Source organism: Telopea speciosissima, chromosome 3, assembly GCF_018873765.1.
Source record: "Telopea speciosissima isolate NSW1024214 ecotype Mountain lineage chromosome 3, Tspe_v1, whole genome shotgun sequence".
Lineage (NCBI taxonomy): Eukaryota > Viridiplantae > Streptophyta > Magnoliopsida > Proteales > Proteaceae > Telopea > Telopea speciosissima.
This window is the reverse complement of record NC_057918.1, coordinates 9,868,409-9,888,282: the sequence shown is the minus strand read 5'-3', so window position 1 is coordinate 9,888,282 and position 19,874 is coordinate 9,868,409. Positions and strand designations below refer to the sequence as shown.

At 42.3% G+C, this 19,874-nt stretch overlaps 1 protein-coding gene across 2 annotated transcripts in view; it reads left to right on the top strand.

The window, feature by feature from the left end:
* Positions 1-15,327, top strand: part of LOC122655560 (phosphatidylinositol 4-kinase alpha 1-like) — a 49,428-nt gene extending 34,101 nt beyond the window's left edge. For both annotated transcript variants that reach the window (XM_043849767.1, XM_043849766.1), the window contains exons 15-18: positions 2,854-3,068; positions 14,529-14,715; positions 14,860-14,996; positions 15,117-15,327. In XM_043849767.1, coding sequence (XP_043705702.1) covers positions 2,854-3,068; positions 14,529-14,715; positions 14,860-14,996; positions 15,117-15,288 — 711 coding nt within the window. In that variant the 3' untranslated portion in view covers positions 15,289-15,327. The remainder of the gene's footprint in view (positions 1-2,853; positions 3,069-14,528; positions 14,716-14,859; positions 14,997-15,116) is intronic.
* Positions 15,328-19,874: the final 4,547 nt, after the last annotated feature.

Genomic DNA, 19,874 nt, shown 5'->3' with positions numbered 1-19,874 from the left:
CAATTTTGATAGAGGACCTGATTCCAGGCTTTCCAGTGAAGGTCGAAATTCATGTCTGGTTAAAACCACAGCCTATAAAAAATTCAATAAGGGAAATGATGGAGATCTTTTGAACTTTGGTTTGAAACTTCAGGGATGCTATTTTATGCTTGAATAAACATCTAGAAATATTTCAGACACAATATCATCTGAAGGACTTTTTGATTTCACTGCCTGATTTCCTGCAATATTTCTGTAGGTTTGAAAACAAACACTCATTTAGACAAATTTAATAGGCCAATAACTGTACTTACCATGTAGCACATCTAAAACTGTGTAGTAAATCTATACATCAGTCATCCAATATCTGATCTTTCGTTAATTCTCATAGGATGGGGGTGCCATGTGCATATTAAGGATGCCATATCTGCAGTCTGATTCTGCATCATGGTTGGCATGTGAGTAAACCAAAAGAGTATAAAAGTTAAATTGAAGTGACTACTGGAAAGAAATGGTGTTGAGTAGGAGGCTTTTGGTTTAGTGTTTTTTTTTGGGTGAATAAATATTCATTACCAAAGAAGAAAAAATACATTGAAACCCCCATTTGGGGGCGAAAGAAATAAGAACAAAATACAATATAAAGCCCAAACCACACCACTCAAAGGGGGGGGGGTGGGGGAAAAGCAAGGAGGGAAGGCCCAAGAGACAACAATATGCGTGTTCCTTGGGGAGCTAACACAACGATGGGAAACCCCTGAAACTTTGCTTTTGACTTCAAAGAACTGGAGTCCCAGATATGATGGAAAGATCTTGATTTGGAGGTCTATCTCCTGAGATTGCGTTCCATCCAAATATGAGATATGACTGCTCTAAAGGCAAGTTTCCCAACCATATCACAGATAGATTTTCCCGCAAAGATCATGTCTACCCAAATCCTCTCTCTGGAAGGGGGGAATTCTTCTCCTCCTAGGCTAACATTTATTCAAGATCCCTAACCAAATTGAAAAAGAGAAGGGACACTCGAAGAGAAGATGATCAACGCATTCAATGGCTTTCCAACAAAGGCAACATGTAGGGGAGACTGAGATCTGCCGCTGGATGAGAAAGAGTGCTTTGGGAGGCAGTTAGTTAGGGCTCTCTAGACATAGAAAATTATGACGAGGAATATGGCCCCTGAACCAAACTAGCTTGTGCCGAGGGGAAATGAGCCCTTGAAATCTGATGAGGTTCCAGGCCGACTTGGAACTGAAGAGACCCATACAAGAGGGAGCCCATATAGTAAGATCACCCAAACCTGAAGGTCTTCTTTGGATGGAAGGAAAGACACTCCAAATTGCTGCCAACTGTGGGGAAGGGAGGGGGCCAACATCATGGTGGATGATGTCTGCAACTAAGGAGAGTCTGTAGTCCCACACACTCTGGAGGCAGCTAAAGGAAGGAGGACACCCAAAGTATGCCAATGGTCAAGCCAAAGCCTAGTGGAGGCACCATCCTCAATCTTAGAGGTAATGCTCCCAAGAGCGGTAGGCTTGGGATTTAGAATCTTTCTCCAAACCCAAGGCCTCTGGGCTAGGAGCAACAGTCCAAATAGAGTCATTTCGAAGGAGCCCTGCATATATCCTGTATTTCAGTCCACCCAAATACTTTTTTCTTAGCAACTAACTTCCATATCAATTTGAGGATGCTGGCCGTGTTGACCTCTATTTATGTATACATTGATGCTGCCCTTACAGTTCGAGCTTTAGGTGAAACGGTAGCGAACATGGTATCAGAGTAGGGAGGTCAAGTGTTCGACTCCTGGGAAGTGCATCGGATCAGTTTTCCCGACATTTCCCCTCAGTGCCATGCGAAGGAAATGCCGTGTGAGCTCCACATGCAAGGACCATGGGATCTTGGCCTGCAAGTGCGTGGGAATGTTGATGTATACATTGACACTGTCCTTCCCTAACAGTTTGAGCTTTTTGGTGAAACGGTAGCGAACAACCTCTTTGATTCTTCTTAAGCCCAAACCCCCTTCTTCTCTAGGGAGACACACCAAAGCCCAACTGATAGGGCGATGAAATCTAGTAGCTTCCAAGTCTTTCCAAAGAAAGGAACACATAAGAGATTCCAGCTCCTTGGTTTTATGTTATATATACTGCAATAAATGAAATGCTCAACTATTCTCAGACTATTCTCAGACTTTTTGGTTCATGTGAAGGTGATTTATGCATTTGGTTTTGTTCAACTTATGGAGACTTGGAGAGCATTGGCAATTTAGCATTGGGCTGGATAATTAGTTTGTTGTTTTGGACATGAAATAAAGTGCAAAAAAATGGAATTTGTGTGTAATGCTTCAATTGTAAAAAAATTTAAAGAAGTGGATAAAATTAATGCGCACATGATGGAATTAATTCTTCTTAGGGTACATAAATAACATGTTCCCAGCACATTCCTAGGAAGTGCTTTAGCTACCTCAAAGTTCCTCAAGCAACATGAGGTCTTTGTCTCCTTGATTAGGCTTTGCGTATTGCTTAATATGCCTAGTTAAACTGTTTAAACTGAATACAGTTTTCGAAAACACGTGATGACTTCAATCTGGCTGATCAGTTTTCATGGGGGCTCTACTTTATTTTCTGGGATACTTTCTTCTTCCGAAAATAGTAAAGATAATGCACAACACAACCAACTTAACTTTGCCTCATTATTAGTTCATGTCATGTGGTGTTTGTCCTGTACCAGTACTTACTGAGTTTGGCAATTGGATGTTCTCTAATTTGATTTATTTATCATGTCTGTGCATGAGTTATATCTGTATATATTTATGTAATAATTGACTTTTTGAAGTCCTAGGATAGCACTCTCTCTTCTTATTCCTCAGTTATGGTTATTTAGGTAATCCGACATGACAGTGTTGCACAACTTTTGCTTCTTGGGCGAATGTTACAAGGCACTATGAAATTTCCATGGCATTTCTCACGCCATCCTGCAGCTGCTGGTACCTTTTTCACTATCATGCTTCTTGGGCTTAAGTACTGTTCATGCAAGTCACAGGGTAATCTGCAGAATTTTAAAACAGGGTTTCAGTTGCTGGAGGACCGAATTTATCGGTGATGCCACTTTCTCTTACCTTCCAATTTACATTTACATTTCTAGTTCTCATATTCTTTATTCATTGTTGTAATATTTATGATATACCTGATCTTCTGAACAGCTGGCTACTATATTCTATGACAAGAAATTCACTTTTTCTTGTAAAGCTTTGGATTCTAGGGTAGGGTAGCAAATTACCAATTGGTTGTGTCATGTTGGTTTGTCTTGTATCAAAGCATAAAAAAAATGGCTGGACTTTAACACTAACCTTCCCTTAAATGGCTCAAATGACTTGATGCAAACATGACATATTAAAGAACTTATTAACCTACCAATATGAACCTTTGTTGTTTCTTCATCACTAGCGCAACTCAAGTTACTCAACCAACCCTTTCCTAACCCGTGCGGTTGGGTTCCTGAATCTTATTCCATCATTCCACTTTATTTAGGTTTTAGGACCTTATCCTTGCAAGAACTAATGCCATTTTCATCACTTCAATGAAAGTCATTTTGGCCTTCTTCTTTTCCTTTAACACCTTCAATCAACACATCACTCTTCACTGTTTTAGTTATATGTCCAATTGTGTAATGCCATTGGTTGATTTGACTGAACAATAATGTCTCTACCCCCCCCCCCCCCCCAAAAAAAAAAAAAAAAAGAAAAGAAGAGGAGAACACCTACGGTCTTTCTAATAGATATTCAAACAAAAATGGCAGTTGACTCTTTTCTTAAACAAAAAAAAATTAAGTGGTGTTATTGGTAGAATGTGAGATCAAGTTGAAAAGTAAGGAGCAAAAAGATATGTCCTTTGAACATGCTCTGCCTGCTTTCTTGGTCTACTTAATGTTGTCATCATGGAAATAGAGTGGTGAAGAAGGGAATCAAGAAACCTAGCCCTTCAAACAACGCAAGCAAAATTTTCAAGCTTCTTAGGCTACTGGGCCTTTTGGACCCTACAGGCTACAGGTAGAACTTTGTGGTGGGTTTCTTTTGTTCAGATTAGTAGTTCATAGGACTTGATCTAAAATCATTTTTTATTTTGGATGGTGGTTTAGGAGTATTTAAGATTTTCTTTATTTTTGTTGTCCAACATATGTTGTGGCATGAGTTGTAAATATCCCAGTTGTGGGTTGTAGTCTTTCTCATTGCCTTGCCTTAGAACTAGAAGGGTGTTAGATCAATTTTTTAGTTGGCTTTGGTTATGTACTCCTGAGTTATCTGGCTTTATGAATATAACATATTTTGGTCTAGGTGGATTCTGCACTAAATTTCACCCAAAGTATTCCAAATTAAACCTAGCTGAAGTTTCAATTGATAAGTTAATGTTTCTCAAATTTTTTGTTTGTCTTGTATGTCATGACAATTAATAGAATAATCTCCATTCCTTGTGGTTTTGTTGGGGCATGCCTGTTTTTCAACCTTTTGTTTTGGCCAACCTTCGCCCTAAGACCTTAATTTTGGAGGAGCTGGGTATCTCTAAATTGCTTTGTTGGGAAAGAGAATATTTGTTTATATATATTTTTGGGTGAATAAAAAATTCATTACTAAAAGGAGAAGGAGACCCAAGGGGCCCCTAAAAAAGGGGAAAGAAGAAAAAACAGTACAAAACTAAACAAAGGTCGGACAAAACAAAAGCCACCTCTCAGGGAGAGGAGAAAGAGGTCTGTAGAAGGGAGAGGGGGAGTCCCTAGGACACAACAACATGCCTATTCCTTGGGGAATTAACACAACCAGAGGAGACCGAAGATAGTTTGCTTTTGACATCAAAAGCGATAAGAGTCCCAAATTTGCTGGAAGGATCTGGAGGAGGAGGACCATTTTTTGAGATTTCGCTCCATCCAAATATGGCTGATGGCAGTATCAAAGACAAGCTTACCCATTGTATTAGAGATTGACGTTCCGGAAAAGGATATATCCACCCAGAGCCATTCCCTTTTAAAAGGAAGGATCCTACACCTTCTTGGCCAACATTTAGCCAGAATCCCTTTCCAAATTGAAGTGCAAAGCAAAGAAGAGGTGGTCCACATCTTCCAGAGCATTCCAGCAAAGACAGCTGGAGGAAAAACTAGAATCTGATGATGAATGAGAAAAGACTGCGTTGGTAGGCAGCTAGAGAGAGGGCTCGCCAAACAGTGAAGCTGTGAAGGGGGTATAGCTCTTGAACCAAACTAACTTGCTGCAGGGGGACTGTGTTTTTATAAATTACTCAGAATAGAGAAAATATACGTTGAAGAGAAGCCTGCGTTTAGGGAACCAAACTCTACTATCCAATTAATCCTGCTTGATAGCCTTGATGTAAAACTCTAGGTCGTTTTAGTCCCTTTACTTTGCAGGCAAACTTATTGATATTTACTAGTTAGATCTCAAGTGGGAAAACTATTTGTTGATAATTCACTTCAGATCCTTTTTTCATTATAGTCTCTCGAATGTTGAAATAAAGAAGATGGCTAGTTGGAGCCTTACGCCATGCCTGATATCCCTCCGGCGGCCTTGCCTGTCGGTTCCTCCCTCTCCCTCTCCCTCCCCTCCAAACCTCTCCTCCAACTTTTCTCCTTCCCTCCTTGCCACCGGCGTTAGGACCTAGAACTCCCTTTTCAGGCCTGCCCTCTCCTCTGCTAGGGAAGGACACCCTCTCCACTTCGTTCCTCCTTCCCTTGTTGGTGACCAATTAGTCGGTCTCTGTCTGTCAGGGCTTCGAGACTCTGAAATCTCCAAATGGTCGAACTGCTTGTAGGTCACTTCCTTGGGAGCAGACCTCCCTTCAATATTGTCCAGTCATCTCTATCTAAGCAATGGTTATCCCTAGGGGCCATGGATACTTACCTTCTTGAAAATGGTGTATTTATTTTCAGTTTCTCTGAAGAAGATGATAAACTAAAAGTCTTGGGGGTGGCCCTTGGCATGTGGGGAAAAATCCCATCTTCCTTCACCAGTGGGATCACCATCTGCAAGTAAACAAGGTTGATTTCCTCTCCACTTCTGGTGCAAAAAGGGTCTTAGCATCATCGGATTCGTCGTCGACAAACCCCTTTACTCTGATAAAAGAATAAAAAAGATGGATAGGTTGTCGTTCGCTCGGATCTGTGTTGTTGTCTCTGCTGATGCTTTCCCTCCATCCTCAGTCACTATCTTAGATTATGAAGGCTTCTCTTTTCAACAGAAGATCCTTTGCGAAAGACTTCCGCCACAGTGTGTTGTTTGCAAGGATTTCAAACATCACACCAAGCTTGCAATCTCAAGACCCTTGGTACCGCTGGGTGTGATGTAGACTCTTCTCACAAGTCCCTTGATGCTGCTATGTGAAGTTAACCCTAGCTGGGTTCGAAGAAGTTCCCTTATGTGAATGGCCTTAGCTCCCCTATCCACCCTCCGCCTCCTTTTCCGGCAGCCTCTGCTCATCATGACCCTAGCCGTGGCCGAAGAAGAAGCCGTCAACGTAGATCTCGCCGCAAGGAGCTCCCGACATTAGGATCTCTGCATCGTCATCCTCCCTCTGGACCGTTGGTCCCCCTTCCAGCTACTGCTAGTCCAAATCTATTCGCAAGCCTCCAGTCCTCTGACCTCTGTGACGATAAAGCTTTCTCTTCCCTCGAGGAGCTGACCTCTAAACCTACTCTCCCTAGCCAATCAACCTGTCACCATCCTCCTTCAGATTCCTTTGATCCTCTGCCTATTGATCTGTCACCCTCTTTCCCTGTGCCGACCTCGTTAAGGCCTCTCCCCTCAAAACTGGGGATCACCTCCTTTCAAAAGGTAGGTGTTAGATATATGGCCAGAATACCGTGGGGGTATTCTGGACCTTTTCTTTGTTATTTTGTTAGTTTTTGTATTATGTGGTTTAGTCCCACATTGCTCATGTACATATTTTACTATTCAATTATTCTTATAAATAAGAATGTGCTTGGGATGGATTAATCATCCAAGCATCGAGTTCTAAATCTGGTCCTCTTAACATGGTATCGAGCTGGATTAGAACTCAGTTGCAATCCACGATCTCCTTCCCTCTCTAATTCTCGATCTTTCTCCCTTTCTCTTCTCTTTTCTTCTCTTCTTCCCTTTGTTTCGTTTTGTTCTTCTCTGTCCCATAGGGCAGCACTGATGAGGTGATCAATTGATCCAGCTGCTGCCCTCCTTTACCTCATCCCATGATATGAAGAATTGATCGATAAGGTGCTGCACTCCTTTGCTGCGAATATTGAAGACTTCAGCCTTCATTGGACAGATTCACACTATATTACAAGGATTTTGTTCACTATATTGGAGCTTCAGGACTGCGGCAGATCAGTATTCCAGCACCTACATCAAGCTACAACAAGTTCCAGCCCTCAAGATCGATATCTCTTCACACTTTCGGGGTTTTTTCAAAACCCGACAATTGTCGATCTTGGGGTTCCACTTATCGATTAATTCTGATTTTTGAGGAGTGCTTCACATCTGTTCAAGTGTACTTCGACCGCAATTTCAGCCTCACACAGTCATTTTCCAGGCCTCATATCATCTTATCGATTTCAGCAATTTCAGGGTTTTTTCAAAACCACGAAAATATCGATCTCAAGGTTTTCTCACTGCTGTTGCTGATTCTTGGAGACACTTATTCCTTTATTATTAGAGGGCTTTCATCCTTGTTTCAGCCCTTAACTTGGAGGTGTTCTTGGCTTTCTTCACAACAGCCCTCTTCTCCGATTTGGGATTCTTCTGTCTCCATGGGTGACTCTATGGATTCGATTGCTACTTATGTTGGTGATGGAAACAGCAAACCGAGTATCATACTTTCTCTCCAAATCCAATCAAGTTGGATGGCACCAATTACCTACTTTGGTCTAGGTGCCTCCTTTGCCATTGCCGGCGTGGCCTTCTTGGTCATATTAGGGGATCCACCCTATGCCCTCTTGAGGTTGGGGCTGCTCAAGACAAGTGGCTTGCCAACAATGGAGTTCTTATGTCCTACTTGATTGGTTCTATGGTTACGGATCTACAACACAATTTTCTTCTTCTTGATACATACCTCGAAATTTGGGCTGCTTCAAGGAGACTTATGGACAACTTGGCAATGATGCCCCGAGGTATATGAAATCGGGAAGAAGGTCCTTCACACTACTCGGGGAGAATTGACAGTCCAAATACTATGCTACCTTCGAGCCTTTGGCAACAATTGGACCATTTTTCCGATTTTCACCCAAGTACAATGCGAGATATTACTTCTTATAAGCAACACATGGACAAGATCGGGGTTTATGATTTCTTGCAGGATTAAATGTGGAGTATGATCGATTCGGGTTCAAGTGTTGGGTCACAAGCCTTTTCCCACACTTGAATGTCCTATGCCCTCGTCTCCTCTCAAGAAAACCGTAGGGCTGCCATGTTGCACCCTCCTATTATGCGCGGATCGCTCTCCAGCCGCTGCCCCGCCACGCCTACACCTAGTGGCATTGCTTCTCTTGGTGATTCTACTACAGGTCTGTTGTTTGTGAGTACTCCACAAACCTTACCACACCAAGGAGAAGTGTTGGAAACTTCATGGGAAACCCGCTGATTTTGAAACTAAAAGGGCTGCCAAGACAAAGATAAAGACAAAGACCAAGGCCCATCGGTCGGATCACATCGCAACTCCACATCGACACCGGTCTATCCCAGGGATGATCTATGTGCCCTCCTTCGTATGCTCGGGACTTCACGCTGCCGCCTACTACTACATCGCCATCGCCAATTCCTCGCCTCCTTCAGTTCACACTTTGCCCGGTCAGGTATTCCATTTGTAGGTCATTGTGCCGCGGCTTCCCATCCTTGGATCATAGATTCTGGAGCTGCGATCATACGACCGTTCCTCTAGTCTGTTTCACGATATTCTCCCACTGGGAAAGATAAGGTCGAAGTGGCCGATGGGTCCCTTTCTTGATATCGGAAAAGGACTCATCAACTGCACTTCCTCTCTTCCTTTGTCTTCTTTTACATATTCCTAATTTTACTACTAACCTTCTTTCCATTAGTAGTATTACTCGTGATCTTAATCGCAAAGTCACTTTTTTCCCTCTCATTGTGTGTTTCGAGGATCTCGCCTCCTGGGAAGACGATTGGATTGGGTAAAGTGCATGGTGGCTTGTACACTTGATGACGGCCGCTTCTCTCCACCACCTTTGCCTTCTCCGCCGCATCGAACTCCTTGGTCTCTTCCGAACTTTACCAGTGGCACTCTCGGTTAGGTCACCCCCTTTAGGAATTTTAGCTCATTTATTTCCTCGTTTGGTCACCCTACATACTAAGGATGACTTTTTTGTGAGGCTTGTGTTCAGCCAAACAGACACGTTCAAATTATCCTATTTCAAATAAAAGGAGTTCTTCGCTTTAATTTGGTACATTCGATGTTTGGGGCCCTAGTCAAAGCCCTCTTTTCGGTCATCGTTGGTTTGTCTCTTTTATTGATTGTCATTCTCGGAACACTTGGGTATATCTTTTGCACACTAAAAATCAGGTTTTCTCATGTTTTCAGCATTTTCATAAGCCGATTCAAACTCGCCCCAGTGCTACTCTCAAATATTGAGAAGTGATAATGGAACCGAAGTTCTCAATCACAATTTCAAAATATTTGGCTGATCATGGCATCATTCACCAAACTAGTTGTGTTGATACCCCGCCTTAATGGTGTGGCGAAAGGAAAAACCGTCATTTGTTGGAAATGGCCCGGCTTTGATGTTTGGGAGGAATGTTCCTTCTCATATTGGGGGATGCGGTTCTCACCGCCGCCTATCTTATCAATAGGCTCCCTTCTCGGGTTCTTAATTCCCGTACCCCCTCGATATTTTACCGGGTCATTCCTCCTTTATTGTCCCTCCCAAAGTATTTGGGTGTGTGTGTTATGCTAGGGATACCGAGATCTCCAGTAAGCTTGAGCCTCGTGGGCTCCGTTGTATTTTCTTGGGTTATTCTCCAACCCGGAAAGGTTATAAGTGTTACCATCCCCCTTCCCGTCGTACCTTGGTGAGTATGGATGTTGTTTTCCATGAGACCCTTTCTTATTATTCTTCACCACCTCTTGAGGAGAGTTCTAGTGAAGATGTGCCCTTTGAGATTCCTCCACTAGAGGTTCCTCTCGCATGCTGCCCGACCTCCTTTGATCGATGCCCAACCTCCTTTGGATGATGTCCCAACTCCTCCGGCTGTTCCTCCCTCACCTAATGGGAATCCTTTACGGGGAGACCATAGAAAATAGTGTTGTTAATGTTCCTCTTCGAGGAGGGACTCGATCCAGAGAACTATTGGTGCATTTCGAAGAGAATTGACAATTCCAACATACTCACCAACACGAGGGCGAACCACCAGAGGGCGATTCTGCAATCCCCTTTAGCACCAATACCCATCCAATTGCGGCTCCGGATCCGGATCCTCCATCTCCAGGTAATCCCTCTTCATCCGACCTACCTATTGCTCCACCGAAAAGGTACTAGGACTTATACTTTACATCCCATATCTCGTGTTGTTTCTTATAGCTCTCTTTCTCCATCTTTTCGTGCTTTTGTATCCTCTCTTTCTTCGTTTGATTCCTAAAACTTGGCGGGAAAGCATCTACAGATGGAAAGTGGAAGCGCAAATGTTGGAAGAAATGAGAGCACTACATAAAAATAATACATGGGAGCTTGTGACTCTTCCTCCGGAAAGAAACCGATTGGATGTAGATGGGTCTTCGTGGTCAAAAAGGGCGATGGTTACGTGGATCGATATAAGGCACGTCCGGTTGCAAAGGGGTTCACTCAAACTTATGGAGTTGACTATCGGAGACCTTTGCACCAGCGCGGCTTCAACACCTCCGGTGCTATTATCTTGTGCTATAAATCTTGGGTGGGATCTTGACGGTTAGATGTCAAGAATGCCTTCCTCCATAGGGAGCTTGAGGAGGAGGTATATATGGACATTCCACCAGGCTTCTCGATGACAGGACCAAGGCGAGGTGCGTAGGCCAAGCGTGCACTTTATGGGCTGAAACAATACCTAGGGCATGGTTTGGCGATTTCACAAGACTATGATTTCAGCGAGTTATAGGCGGAGTAATGCTGATCACACTTTGTTTATCGATTTGGTGAGGTATAAGGTAACTCTTCTCATAGTCTATGTGGATGATATTGTGGTCACTGGTAATGATGGTGATGCTATCGGGGATTTGAAGCTCCTCCTTGGCCGTGAATTTGAGGTCAAAGATCTTGGTCCTCTAAATATTTTCTAGGGATAGAAGTTGCTCGCTCTTGAAAGGGCATCTTTCTTTCTCAACGAAAATATGTCCTTGATCTATTGGACACGACAGTGGTCGCTAGGTCATGTCATCCTTCGTATACTCCTATGGAAGCTACTACAAAACTTAGGAGAAAGAGGGTGAGCCCTGTTGACAAGGGTATTTATCGGGTTAGTGGGCAAGTTAATCTACCTTTCTCACACACGACCGACATTGCGATTCTTTGTGAGTTTGGTGAGCGATTCATGCATGATCCCTATTCCTCTCATATGGATGCGACCGTCGTATTTTGAGATATTTGAAGTACGCTCCCGGAAAGGGAATCCTTCTACATCTCCACGGGTCACCTTAATATTGAGGCCTATCTTCGATGCCGATTGGGCTGGTTCTCCTGACGAAATCTATCTCTGTTCTTGTTCCTTTGTTGGTGGGAACCTTGTCACGTAAGCGTAGAAGCGAAATGTTGTGGCCAGGTCGATCTTTGAAGCCGAGTTTCGTGCGATGGCCCGAGGATTGGAATTGTGAACCGTGGCTTAGAGGATTATTACGGGATACTCGGTATTGCTATTCATCTTCCCATGATGCTTTATTGTGACAATAAAGCGGCCATTAACATTGCTCGTAACCTGTCGGCATGATCGTACTAAACACGTGGAGGTTGACCGACATTTCATCAAGGAGAAGCTTGAGGCCGGCCTCATTTGTGTTCCTTTTGTGAAGTCTTTGATCAAGCGGCTGATGTGTTCACGAGGGATTTGAGTAGCAGTGTTTCATCCTATCTTAGTCAAGTTGGGCATGCATGATATATATGCTCCAACTTGAGGGGAGTGTTAGATATATGGCGAATACCGTGGGGTATTACGGACCTTTTCTTTGTTATTTTGTTAGTTTTTGTATTATGTGGTTTAGTCCCACATTGCTCATGTACATATTTTACTATTCAATTATTCTTATAAATAAGAATGTGCTTGGGATGGATTAATCATCCAAGCATCGAGTTCTAAATCTGGTCCTCTTAACAGTAGGCTAAGTCGTTTTTGTCCCCTCAACCCTCACTCACCCCGATTTTACCTACCCCTGCTGTGGGGCCCCCCTATGCCTCCTTCTCCATTGTCCATTCCCTCTCTGACCCGGCCCTCCACCCTCCCCTCTTTGGCTGACCTTGCTTGGTCTCATGGGCCAGTTCCCCCTTGCCTCCTGGCCCATTGCTCGAACTCTTCCCACCTTGGTTTGGGTCTTAACTACAATTTTGGGTTGAACCCCCCTACGCATCAGTCTACAGCCCCCCGTCTCTTCAAGTTTTTTGACATTGTAATCCCAGCTCCCCTCCGTTCCCTAAGAAACGTCCCTACATTACCTACTCCCTGCCCGGCCCGGAGAAGAATTCGCCTCTCAACTTGGATATCAGAGAACACGCACTCTGTCGCGAGACTAGAGACCCGGGATAGAGGGTCTTCGTTGAGCCTGGCTTGGTTGTCTTTGGAAAGCCAGGCGTTTTCCCTTTTAGTGCGCTGTTTTTGTATGGGCTTTTGCCCCCTTTGTCTTGTCCTTGCCTTTTGGTAGGGCTTAATGTTGGCTCGTGCTTGTATTTCCCCCCCCCCCCCCTCTTTCTTCCTTTGGTATTGAATTATTTTTTCATCCAAAAATAATGAAGAAGATGGCTAGTCTATCCGCCACTTTAAGAGATAGGAAGTATGGACCTAATTATGGAATATTAATATTCTTTGACTGTTGAAATGTGATTTTCAGGTCATTTGTGGTGGTTAAAAGTTCCTATTTAAAACTTACAGAAGCTCCTGGGAAGAAAAAGATCCAAATTGTTGTTAAACATAAATCTGTGGAACATCCTAAGCTCTATGGGCACCAAAATGTTACGAAACAAAAATCTTCTCTCCTACTTTTTCATTTCTTTAATTTTATCCTATTTTTCAAACAAATGTTCAGCTTGTGAATATCCAAACCAGTCGATCTTGCTTTGTGAGCATTCTTTCATTTGGGACTTGCAGCTGTTATACCTAGTATCTATCATCTACCCCATCCCCGAGAAAGTTTCAATAATGTTCTGTATCTTCTATGACACCAATGCAGGGCTAAAAGATAGACAGATGATAAACTACATGATGTTCAAGGTACTTATGGGTGTGGGCTTCCCCCAATGCTAACCACTCCTTTTCTTCACTGCATGTCTCCTCTCAGTTCTTTCTAAGTTTGGCTCCAAATAATGGAGCTTCTCAGATTAGCCGAGTCAAAACTCTCACATAAATTTCCAAGTTAATGAAAATTTGAAAGTTGGAAGAAATCCTACAGCTGACTTCCCCTGGATCCTAGATGTCTCCACTTTTTTCTTCTCTTCTGGTATTATTCTTCTCTTGTACCTTCTTCTCAATCCTCCTCTAATTCTGTATATTCTGTTTCAAATTTGCTTCTTGTTCTTATTCCTCTTCTTCTTCTGCTTACAGTTCTGTTCATGTTTATTTCTTCTAATACTATTCCGAAATCCTTCAGCAATTACGTCAATCTGAAACCAGTTGGCTACCATTAAAATTTAAAGCCCTATAAAGCTTGCCTGCAACAGCCATCTCTAATGCTTACCTATATTCCATACACAATCCTTACCCTGCATTCTATGGTGTACCTCTTCTCTATGCTAAACCAGAAAATAAACTGTCATATATATCCTCCAAACCTTCAGAGTAATTCAATTATCATTGGCACTGTTCCTTCACCACTTCCTGATATTCCTTCTTGATAGTACAGAATTCACTTCCTGACCCTGGTTCTGCAACAACTAAAATCATAGAAAAATCATAGAATCTATTTCTAATCCTGCAACGTGTAGTTCTAAAACTCTGTTGAGTAGAAATTGGGAAACCAGTTTAGTTCTATTTTAAGACTCAACTGATCTCTAATATTCAATCCTTCATTAAAACCTTAATTTGCACAGTGCACAACAACTGTTTGTTAATTTTCTTCACTTAAACAAGATACCCAAAATTAAGTTGAATTGTGACAATATTCCCTGTTAAGCCCACATTATCAGTGTCCTGTGTACAAAATGTTAAGCCCGTGGATCTGGTTGCATTACTTAATGTGTTAACTTGTCAACATCGGTGATTATGAAAAGGTAGCAGTTCTTTTATTATTCCTGATTTTGTATACACATGGCAAAAAGTTCTTTCTCCTTGTTAATAATTTGGAATATTATATACATGCTTGCATATGGAAACTCATGTTGGTTTCTGTTGCATTTTGTAGAGCCTCATTGGGTTGGTTTGCCTACGAACCTGAATGGTATGACATGAACAACAAGAATTTTTCCCAAAGTGAGGCTCAATCTGTTTCTATATTTGTCAATTATCTTGTGAATGAGCGAGTGGATGGTCAATCAGATTCATCTTTGAAGAGACGGGGACGTGAATCTGGAAGTTCTTTGGGTGATGTGGTAGGAATGGACTGTAAACCAGAATAAATCTGAGTTTTGCTGTTCTTGTCTGGAACTAGCTGTCTGTTATTCTCTTATGTATCTTTTACACCCTGGGATTTGAGAATTTTCAGTTTATTGATAGAAGATAATAAATCTGTGCAGAAGGATCAATATCATCCCATATGGGGCCACATGGAGAACTATACTGTTGGAAGAGAAAAACGGAAAGAGTTGTTGTTAATGCTATGCCAGCTTGAGGCTGATAGGCTTGAAGTCTGGGCCCAACCTCTGAATTCAAAGTATATTCCCTCAACTTTCTTAACTTAATCGTCATGGGGATTTTTTAATATTCCTCATATTCCTTAATCTTTATGGTCCTCTAAACTTATTTTCTATTGTGTAATTTGCCTTATATCCAGGGATAACCTATCTTCTCGGTCTAAGATTAGCTCAGATAAATGGATAGAATATGCTAGAACTGCATTTTCTGTGGATCCTCGGATTGCTTTGTCCTTAGCTTCAAAGTTTCCAACAGTTTCCTCTTTGCAGGCTGAAGTAACCCAACTGGTTCATGTACGTTCTCTCATCTGAATGCTTAGTTCTGATGAATTTATTTATTTTATCAGGGAAATAAACAAGTTAAGACTTTCTAGAAATGATCAACCATGATGGAATCCTGGGTTAGAATCAAAGAATTTAAGGTTTTGACTTGTAGAGGAGTAGAGGGTTTTAGGTTGGTTGATTTAGATGTTAGGGTTAGGGTAATATGTATTGTGAACTCAAGAATAAACAAAACAGAAGAAATAATAATAAATAAGATAAAACCCCTTCAGAACTAGCCAACAGATTTTTATCGGGAATCAGCATCTTACAGGTCTTACAGTATCTGTACCTTCAAGCGGAGGGATTGACATCAGCACTAAAAGCATTAGATAAAGCCAAATATTATTCATTAACCCTGCACAAGAAAAATGCTAGTGTGCTTCACATAAACTAATAAACATGACATGACTGGTTTGACAGAGGCTTAAAAGTTCAAAACTAGATTACTTTTATCACTACATGATGACTTGCTATTCTATTGGTTCCAACTACCCAATCACATTGGATTTGTTTGATCACAGATTTTTAGATAGGTAGGTACAGAAAAGGCTTTCTAGTAATAAATTTTTTTTTTTTGGCTATTTCCATTGATTGGATCAGTTGTTTATTGGTTGAAAGATATAAAGAATCTATCTGGTATGACAAGAACTTTCGGAAATTTTTTTTTTTAAAAAAAAGAACAAAACAAAAAGAAAAATCCTAAGACTAGAGATGAGTGCTTTTGGCTTTTTGCTCCAGATAAAAGGTTGTTGAATAGGGTTGTAAATGTCTCATTTTGGTGAAATCCTATTCAGGTAAACAAGAACTGTTGAGCTACTGGTTTGGAGGGGCTGATTTGGGGAGTTAGGACAAGATTAGGAGTTGGTTTAGGGAATTGAGATTGAGTTTTATATGATAAAGCGGGGCAGGTGTAGGGGAGATTAATGAACCAGGTTGAGAATTTGAAAATTCAGAAATTAGGGTTTCAGCAGCTTGAGGGAGAAGGTAGATTTTTGGGGTTTTGCAAGAGGGAAGGGGCTGAAAGTTGGATCCAGTGAAGGGGATGGCCTAAGGATGCTGTGATTAAAAGTTGGATGGATTCTAATGGAGGAATACAGCTGGGGATAAGATAGGTTCAGGCTGAAGGATACAAAAAAAACTTGATTGCAGAAAAAACTGTAAACACTTACTTGTAATTGAAGATCTTCAAAGGCAGCAGCAGTTTGAAGATGTAGAAGAGTCTCCCGATCTGAAAAGATCCAAGGAGTGAAGAAGAAGACCTCCTGACCTTAACAGATGCAAGGAGACGATTGGTAACCCCCCAATCCCTTCACCCTTAATGTAGTCCTAGATAGATGTTAGGTCTACTAGGAGCAAGGTAAAACAAGAATTGTTGAGCTACTGGTTTGGAGGGGCTGATTTGGGGAGTTAGGACAAGATTAGGAGTTGGTTTAGGGAATTGAGGTTGAGTTTTATTTAGGGAATTGAGGTTGAGTTTTATTTAGGGAATTGAGGTTGAGTTTTATATGATAAAGCGGGGCAGGTGTAGGGGAGACTAATGAACCAGGTTTGGAAAGATTTTGGTGAGAATTTGAAAATTCAGAAATTAGGGTTTCAGCAGCTTGAGGGAGAAGGAAGAGTTTAGGGTTTTACAAGGGGGAAGGGGTTGAAAGTTGGATCGGGTGAAGGGGATGGCCTAAGGATGCTGTGATTAAAAGTTGGATGGATTCTAATGGAGGAATACAGCTCGGGGTAAGATAGGTTCAGGCTGGAGGATGTAAAAGAAACTTCTTCTTTTTATGGTAAATAAGTATTACCAAACCCCAGGATGGGGCAAGGAAAAGAGAGCCAATATACAAGAAGGAAAGAGAAAAAGAAGAAAAGAAAGGGGGAGAGGGGAGGGGCGACCAACCGAGCCTACGCAGAGGCGGAAGGCCGCAAAAGGTGAACATCAAGACCCCAAGAAATCATAATATGCATGTTCCTAGGGGTGTCCAAAGAATCTCTGACGGATGCAACTGAGCTTGGAGGACACATCGAATGAGATGGCTTTCCAAATCACATCATAAGATCTCGAGTTGGAAGTCCATCTCCTGAGGTTCCTTTCCAGCCAAATATGGTGGATAGCAGCGCCAAAAACAAGCTTCCCAATTGTGTCACAAATGGAGTTTCCAGGAAAAGTCTTGAGCAGCCAGAGTCATTCACGGTCAAAGATCAGGATCCTTTTGCTACGAGGCCAGATTGAGGATAGGGCTTTTTTCCAGATGGGGGAGGTGAAAAGGCAAGCGAAGAAAAGGTGATGAAGATCTTCACGGCCGTTCCAACAAAGGTTACAAGAGGGGGGGGGAATATTGCGATGAATGAGGAAGGCTTGGGTAAGCAGGCAAAGTCTGAGGGCTCTCTAGACAGTGAGGCTATGGCGAGGGATATAACCTTTGAACCAGACAAGGTTGTGCCAAGGGACAGAGGGGCTAGGGTCTTTGGTAAGGTTCCAGGCTGAAGTAGAGGTGAAGAGACCATTGGGGAGGGAAGCCAAATAACCTTATCCGCACAAGGGGAGGGGGAGGGCTGTAGAGGGGAGAGGGTTGCCCAGATTTGAGGGATGATGGCTGGGTTGAGAGAGGGGTGGGAGGTCCAAGATCCAGAGGAGATGAGTGATGAGAGGGGCTGCCTTAGGGTGGCCAGAGGAATAAATCGCTCTGGGGCCGAGGAGATTAAAGAGGACCCCCATAGGGTGCCAAGGGTCAAGCCAGAGAGAAATGGAGGTGCCATCAGCTATGGAAGAGGAAATACCACGAAGAGCAAGGGGGCGAAGTGGAGGTGCCATCAGCTATGTAAAAGAAACTTGATTGCAGAAAAAACTGTAAACACTTACTTGTAATTGAAGATCTTCAAAGGCAACAGCAGTTTGAAGATGTAGAAGAGTCTCCCGATCTGAACAGATCCAAGGAGTGAAGAAGACCTCCTGATTTTAACAGATGCAAGAAGACGATTGGTAATCCCCCCAATCCCTTCACCTTGAGATCCACAAGGCAAACACTCACTAGGAGTAGAGCAGCAGCAGCCATGGCAGCAAAGCTGAAACAGAATTTTCTTAAACTTTTCATTGTGGGCAGCCTCCCACGATTTTGCTATTAATAAGATGGCCATAGGCCCAAACCCTAGTACAAGCTAAAATGATCCTCTAAGGACCAATAGAAATAGAAAGCATCACTTAAATTGAACCAAAGTTGAACCTGGTTCAATTTAAGTTCCAAAATAAACTAGGTCTAACCAATAGAACTGACTCACTTAAATTGAACCAAAATTGAACCGGAGTTTACAAAATAAACTAAGGCTAAAATAACTAAGTCCTAATCTTAGGGCTCCTTTTATTTGTGGATGCTTGGACCTGCATCAGTTTGAATTTGATCTTATTCTGGATTAACTGAGGTACTGGATTTATTTATTTCAGACGTGGTTCCAGTAAAAGATTTCCAGAACCCCACCCCCCTCCTCTCTCCCACATCACCCCTGAGCTATCTCTTTGATAACCCGAAAATGGGAGATAAAAAGAGAGATTTTTCAAGAAAGAATTTGTTGAGTATGCTAGAGAAGGGTAGGTACAAGGGGAAGGAGGTGATTTTAGAGAATCCCAACAAAGAAGAGAGATTGGTGGAATGAAATTTTCTTCAACTAAATGAGGTTAGGGAAGCAGCAGAGCAGCTGCAGGGATGAAGCGAGAGCTCAATAAAGAAATTGAAAGAGAGAGAAGGGAGATGAAGGTGACGTTAATGACCCTTAATCTCTCTCTAGCAATCCCAAATGTCTCTATCTCTTACTGCCATCAAATGCAAATTGATGCAGGGAGAAATTTGCTCACAAGGTTCTTTTCCAGAACCTGGGCCAAATGCTGGTCCAAAGGCCAGCACCAGCCCAAGCCGCAGGCAGGTCCATGCTATCCCAACCTGGCCCTGCTGAGTTTATTTTATAAAGTTCTTTTTTGGTCCACTTGGGTCCATTATTTTGGAATAGCTGCTGGAGAAGACTTTTGGTATTCTTAGTGTCTTTTAGAATTCCAAGAGTTTGTTAATTTTCTTTGTTTGTGTTTCCTATGTATTGAGGGTGGGATTCAATGTTTTGGGTTTAGTGTTCTGTCTTGGGGGGCAGATATCTATGTTTAGGATTTGTTATTTATGTATGGGGAATTCCAAAGGTGTTTTGGAATTCTAAGAGTCTCTTTTATGTTATTGTGTTGTACTCAAGATTTCTATCTCTATATAATGCAAGTCCTGGCTGCTCTCAAAGGAAATCCAGAATTTTGAAAATAAAAATCCTCTTGTGAGAACCCTTGTGAGAAACAAGAGCTGTGAGACTCAGCAACCCAGGTGGGACTCCTGCGGATTGGCCTAGGTGGGACCGTGGGACTCCTACGGCTGGTAGACTGGTGGGACTCCAGCTCTACTACCTAACTATCTATTTTCATACCTACCTATTCTCTTACAGATTGGATCTTGGCTTGCTTACCCTCTCGGGTTTGCATCATAAATCCTTCTGCTCCTCCCAAACCTTCTTGACACACTCAGTCATTGGCTCCATCGAACAACAATACACGA